The 6,823-nt window shown below is 40.5% G+C and overlaps 1 protein-coding gene across 1 annotated transcript; it reads left to right on the top strand.

The window, feature by feature from the left end:
* Window positions 1-4,798: 4,798 nt before the first annotated feature.
* Window positions 4,799-6,449, top strand: CHRM5 (cholinergic receptor muscarinic 5). The gene has a single exon (XM_077126628.1). The coding sequence runs from the start codon at window positions 4,851-4,853 to the stop codon at window positions 6,447-6,449; it is 1,599 nt and encodes a 532-aa protein (XP_076982743.1). The 5' UTR covers window positions 4,799-4,850.
* The last annotated feature ends 374 nt before the right edge of the window (window positions 6,450-6,823 follow it).

Below are 6,823 nucleotides of genomic sequence, written 5' to 3'. Positions count from 1 at the left end.
TTCGGGGAATGGTGAAAAAGAGGGAAAATTCAACTTCCCCAAGTTGAATTCTTGATATTCTCACAAGCAGTTGGGACAACCAAAGTAATAGGCTGAGCCCCCAATCTAGGGATTTGTTCATACGAAACTTAACCCCACAAAGGATAGGTCAAGCCAACTTAAAATTAGGCCTAAGAGTCACCCTCAAGAGAACCTCTTTTATTGCTCAGATGTGGCCTCTCTCTCCAGCCAACACAACAAGCAAACTGACTGCCCTCCCCCTGACTATGTGGGACATGACTCCCAGGGGTGTGGACCTTCCTGGCAACATGGAACAGAAATCCTAGAATGAGCTGGGACTCAGCCCCAAGGGATTGAGAAAATCTTCTCTACCAAAAGGGGGAAGAGGGAAATGAGACAAAATAAAGTGTCAATGGCTTAGAGATTCCCTCCAGAGTCGAGAGGTTATCCTGGAGATTATTCTTACACATTAAATAGATATTACCTTTTTAGTTAAGGCGTAACAGAGAGGCTGGAGGGAACTGCCTGAAAATGTAGACTGTGTTCCTACAGAGGGACAATATTTTGTCCTTGCTTTTTAGATAATAGTGACAAAATTTCATAGATAGCATATGGAAGAGATGGAATTCAAACTTAGGTCTTTAGGACTAAAATCTGAATTTCTCTGCCCTAGAAAATTCTCTAATTTCAAACTTCTTATGATCCAAAGATATCGGATAACAAATAATTTTATAGAGGTATCTTGGCCACATTACAATCACTACCACTGTGCAAATCTAAAGGTGGCCCCTTTATATACTTGTGATCAATCTTTTTCTTTTATTCAAATCATTTCTTGTATTGCTATTTTTGAGTCAGATATGAGAAAAAATGATTCAGAATGTGTAATGTAGTCTCAATATGTCATAAACTTTTCAGAGGCCTCTATACAGTTTTATTTTTATAAACACTCTGAATGGGAAATCACTAATATGAGAAGTTTCCATGTCCAATGTATGAAGATAAAAGTTTGAGGTGGAAATAATTTAATGGCGTAAACCTTTTCGAGGGACTGCAAATGAAAAAAAAAATACTGAGGGACAGTCTTTAAGAGGCTGCCTGGTACAAGGGAGTGCTGGCTATAGGAGATAGAGTACTGTGCCAGGTACCATGAGGAAATGGTTTCCTAGGGAAGAGTATCCATTTAAAGGGGGAATTTCCAGAGCCACATGCACATGCCCAAGACAAAATTCTTGTACAAAAAGGATTAGAGGGGTCTGTGCTGGTTTGAAAGGATGTATGTCCCCTAGAAAATCCATGTTTTAATCAAGATCCGATTTCGTAAAGGCAGAGTAATCCCTATTCAATACTGTATGTTTGAAACTTCCTGGAGATGTGATTTAATTGAGTGGTTGTTAAACTGGATTAGGTAACGACATATCTCTACCCATCTGGGTGGGTCTTGATAAGTTTCTGGAGTCCTATAAAAGAGGAAACATTTTGGAGAATGAAAGAGATTCAGAGAGAGCAGAGAATGCTGCAGCACCACAAAGCAGAGAGTCCACAAGCCAGTGACCTTTGGAAATGAAGAAGGAAAACGCCTCCCGGGGAGCTTCATGAAACCGGAAGCCAGGAGAGAAAGCTGGCAGATGATGCCATGTTCGCCATGTGCCCTTCCAGCTGAGAGAGAAGCCCTGACTGTGTTCGCCATGTGCCTTCTCACTTGAGAAAGAAATCCTGAACTTCATCACCCTTCTTGAACCAAGGTATCTTTCCCTGGATGGATGCCTTAGATTGGACATTTCTATAGACTTGTTTTAAATGGGACATTTTCTTGGCCTTAGAACTGTAAACTAGCAACTTATTAAATTCCCCTTTTTAAAAACCATTCTGTTTCTGGTATATTACATTCTGGCAGCTAGCAAACTAGTACAGGTTCCTACGCTTTGGTCTGGGGCTATTCCCTAAATTCATTGTATGAATAAGCACTGAAGTAGAGCACTTGATTTTTTACTTTTTGTTGTTGTTGTTGTTCTCTCTTGGCATTCAGGAAAGGCTTTATCAAAACACTAGGTGGATACAATCTTATAAAATAGATTCTCAGAATCTAGATTCCAGTGATAGAGACAGCACATTAAAATATTAAAACGCCCAGATTTTAACAAAAGATTACAAAACATACAAAGAAACAGGAGATGATGGATCAGGTAAAGGAAAAAAATTAAAACATTAGAGACCATCAGTGAGGAGGACCAGACCTGGGACATATGAGACAAAGACTTTTTTTTAAATGATCTTAAATATGCTTAAAGAGGTAAAGGAAAACACCGACAAAGAATTAAAGGAAAACAGGAAAACAATAGATGAACACAAAGAAAATATCTATACAGAGATGGAAATTATGAAAAGAAAACAAACAGCACCAAAGACCACAGTAATATAAATTAATGATTCCTTAGAGAGGTTAAACAGCAAATGGAAGCTGGCAGAAAAAAAGAAGCAGGTAACTTGAAGAGAAGACAACTGAAATCATCCCAAACTTCACAAAAGACATGGAAATACACATCGAAGACACGCAAAAAATTCCATACAGGATATACCCAAATTGACACATGCTGAGACATAATCAAACTAACAGATGCCAAAGATAAAGAGAGAATTCTGAAAGCCACAAGGAAGCTTCAGTATCAGTGCCAATTTCTCACTGGAAACTAGGGAGACAAGATGGCGACACGATGATATTTTTAAAGTGCTGAAAACAAAAAATTACCAGTCAAGGATTCTATACCTATAGAACTGTCATCTAAAGCTAAGGGAGAGATTAAGAAATTCCCTTTAAAGCTGAGGGACTTCTTCAGCACTAGAGTAGCCGTGTAAAGATGCTAAAGAAAGTTCTGTGGGTTGAAAGGAAAGGACACTACACAATAAATTAAAATCACATGAAGGTGGGCAATTGTGGGTCGGTGGCAGGATTCTCATCTGCCATTCCAGAAACCCGGGTTTGATTCCCAGAGCCAAAGAAAAAAGAAAACAAACAAACAAAAAAAACACATGAAGAAATAAGGATCTCTAGTAAGGGTAACAACATAGATAACTATAAATTTTTGGTTTTCAACTTTACTTTTGGCTTCCTACAGGATCTAAAAAGCAAATGCATAAATATAATGATATATCAGTGGTTTGAAACTCAATGTATTTAACATACGATTTGTGACAAGAACTACATAAAGGTGGGGGCATGGAGCAATATAGGAACATGGTTTGAACGTATGAGTGAAGTTAAATTGGTATCTAAGAAATGAGAATGTCATAGATTTAGGGTGTTAAATTTAAGTCCATGGTAACTACAAAGAAAATAACGCAGAATATGAAAGCTCCTAGAGACGAAAAATAGAGTACAGGTTATCAGGGGTCAAGGGGCAAGAGGAATGGGGAGTTAATGTGTAACAGGTGTAAGGTTTGCATTTGGGGAGATGGGAAAGGTTTATTAATTGATGGTGGTTAGGATACCACAACAGCGTAAATATGAGTAATCTCACTGGATGGTATTCTTGGGAGTGGTTGAGATGAAAAAGCTTATGTTGTATATAATAGAAAAAAAAAAGGATGAACAACTGAAGAGACAATGACTATTAAATGCCATATATGCTCCTAGATGGTATCCAATAATGGAGGAGAAAAGGGCCAAAAGTCTATTTCGGGGACATATGAAAAAATTGGAATACAGACTCTAAGCTTTATATCAATTTTAAAAAATAAGTATTCAAGGAGTATGACATATACAACCTACACTCAAGTGTTCGGAAAATGGATTGATAAATACATAGACATATAGTCAGACAAGGAGATGAATAGATAGATTGATGGCTAGATTGAATGACAGCAAATGTGGCAAAATGTTAAAATTGGGGGCTCTGTGTATCTGGGGGATAAGAGTTTGTTGGAGTTCTCTGTGTGGGATTTAAATTATTGTTGTAACTATTCCTTAATCTTGAAAGTATTTCAAAATTAAAATAAAAAAAAGCTCTTCTCTCTTTACTACCTATCATCATGTCAAGGTGCCTAGATTTTTTGCTATTAGGATAAGATATTTTATATACAATCATATATATATGATGTATCTATATCTATATATAGATGTTATATATATAATATCTCTGAAGGAAAGATTACAAATGGTAACAGTGTTTACTTCTGGAAAAGGGGGTTCAGGAGACTGGAGGTGAATGGGAAGGGGACCTATTTCTACCATAGACCCTTTGAACAGATTGAGTTGGATTAAAAACCCTGAATGTTTTATCATGTAGATACATTTTTAAACTAGAAAAGTAAAAATGAGTCTCTATTTTGAAAAGTTGGAATTTGTTAACAGGGGATTGATCCAATAAATTATAGCACATTTGTTATTTCTACCCTTGAGATCATTGCAATCTAAGATAACTTAACACCTTCTCTCTCATCTTTTCTGCTCCCCAACAACCCATTTCCTTTCTTTTCCTTTCCTTTGCCCTCCTCATCTTCCCAGCCTTCTTTAAAAAAAAAAAAATCCTATTGGAACCACAAGAGGGCAGCAACCACACATATAAAAGGTGTGCTCAGGCATTCCTAACCTTAAAACATAAAGGGATGATGCCATTACATAATTGTCCTCAAAACCTTAGAGATTTTCATCTTGCTCTGAATATGTGTGAGGCCATGCTTAACAATCTGCTAGAAATGATAAACAGTGGATGGAAAGAAATTCATGCTGGTGAAATGAAGCTAAATGTTGGGTTTCCTTCTCTTCCAGGTACTGGCCAAGAAGAGGTGAGACAGAAAAGATAACAGCCTGGAACCTAAGACTTAATCCTAATATAAATTGTTGGATCAGAATGGAAAGGGAATCTTACCACAACACAACCACGGTCAATGATACTCCAGTAAATCACCAGCCTTTGGAACGCCACGGATTGTGGGAAGTCATCACCATAGCATCTGTGACAGCTGTTGTAAGCCTGATCACCATCGTGGGTAACGTCTTAGTCATGATGTCCTTCAAAGTCAACAGTCAGCTCAAGACCGTTAACAACTATTACCTGCTCAGTTTAGCCTGTGCAGATCTCATCATTGGGATTTTCTCCATGAACCTGTATACTACCTACATCCTTATGGGACGCTGGGCTCTGGGGAGCCTGGCTTGTGACCTGTGGCTTGCACTGGACTACGTGGCTAGCAATGCTTCTGTTATGAACCTTCTGGTGATCAGTTTTGACCGTTACTTTTCTATCACAAGACCCCTGACATATCGAGCCAAGCGTACTCCAAAGAGGGCTGGCATCATGATTGGCTTGGCTTGGCTGATCTCCTTCATACTCTGGGCCCCGGCGATCCTCTGCTGGCAATACTTGGTTGGGGAGCGGACAGTGCCCCCCGATGAGTGCCAGATCCAGTTCCTCTCTGAGCCCACCATCACTTTTGGCACTGCCATTGCTGCCTTCTACATTCCTGTTTCTGTCATGACCATCCTCTACTGCAGAATCTACCGGGAAACAGAGAAGCGAACCAAGGACCTGGCTGACCTCCAGGGCTCTGACTCTGTTGCAGAAGCTGAGAAGAGAAAGCCAGTTCACCAGGCTCTGCTCAAGTCCTGCTTCAGCTGCCCTTGGCCCACCCTGGCCCAGAGGGAAAGGAGCCAGGCCTCTTGGTCATCCTCCCGCAGGAGCACCTCCACCACTGAGAAGCCACCCAAACCCACGGACCCAGGTACCGACTGGGCCAAAGCCGAGCAGCTCACTAGCTGTAGCAGCTACCCCTCCTCAGAGGAAGAGGACAAGTCCACCACTGACTCTGTCTTCCAAGTGGTCTACAAGAGTCAGCCCAAGGAAAGCCCAAAGGAAGAATTCAATGCTGAAAAGACCTCAGCATTGTCTGTTAAGACTCAAACTGAAAAAAATGACAATGACACCAAAAAATACTTCCTGTCTCCAGCCACTACTCATAGACCCAAAAATCAGAAATGTATGGCCTATAAGTTCCGATTAGTGGTAAAAGCTGACAGAACCCAAGAGACCAACAATGGCTGTCACAAGTTGAAAATCATGCCCTGCTCCTTCCCGGTATCCAAGGACCCTTCAACAAAAGGCCTTGATCTCAACCTCAGCCATCAAATGACCAAAAGAAAGAGAATGGTCCTTGTCAAAGAGAGGAAAGCAGCCCAGACCTTGAGTGCCATTCTTCTGGCTTTCATCATCACATGGACCCCTTATAACATCATGGTTCTGGTTTCCACCTTCTGCGAAAAGTGTGTCCCAGTCACCCTGTGGCACTTAGGTTACTGGCTGTGCTATGTTAACAGCACTGTCAACCCCATCTGCTATGCCCTCTGCAACAGAACTTTCAGGAAGACCTTTAAGATGCTGCTTCTCTGCAGATGGAAAAAGAAAAAAGTGGAGGAGAAGCTGTACTGGCAGGGCAACAGCAAGCTACCGTGAAAAGTTAACTTCCCTCAAAAGAGTGGCTGCAGTCAGCTTCTCTGAGGATGAGTGAGCTGATTCTGGCCTATTTATTTTTGAAAAGGCTTCTGTCATTCTGTGTTGCTGAGGATTTTGTAAAGACTTGAGGTCTGTTGCCAAAAACAAAGGAGCTGCAGCAGTTGCTGCCATATTGAATGATTCTAGTCTCTGACCAAGGTTGCTGATGCCAGGAGTTTAATATTGAAGTTAAAAAACAGGAAGAGGCACAGTAGGTCACAGCACTGACTTAGGGAAGCTTGGTCTACCCATCTGTGGAGAACAGCAGGAACAGGGCAGAAGCCTTCCCTTTTGGAAACATGTCATAAGGTTTTGTGCAATATGTATGTGGCTAT

Source organism: Tamandua tetradactyla, chromosome 14 (genome assembly GCF_023851605.1).
Source record: "Tamandua tetradactyla isolate mTamTet1 chromosome 14, mTamTet1.pri, whole genome shotgun sequence".
Lineage (NCBI taxonomy): Eukaryota > Metazoa > Chordata > Mammalia > Pilosa > Myrmecophagidae > Tamandua > Tamandua tetradactyla.
The sequence above is the reverse complement of the archived record's forward strand: the minus strand, read 5'-3'. Positions and strand labels throughout refer to the sequence as shown.

Coding starts and splice junctions, on each gene's coding strand:
- CHRM5 (XM_077126628.1), top strand. CDS start 4,851: ATGGAAAGGGAATCTTACCACAACACAACCACGGTCAATGATACTCCA.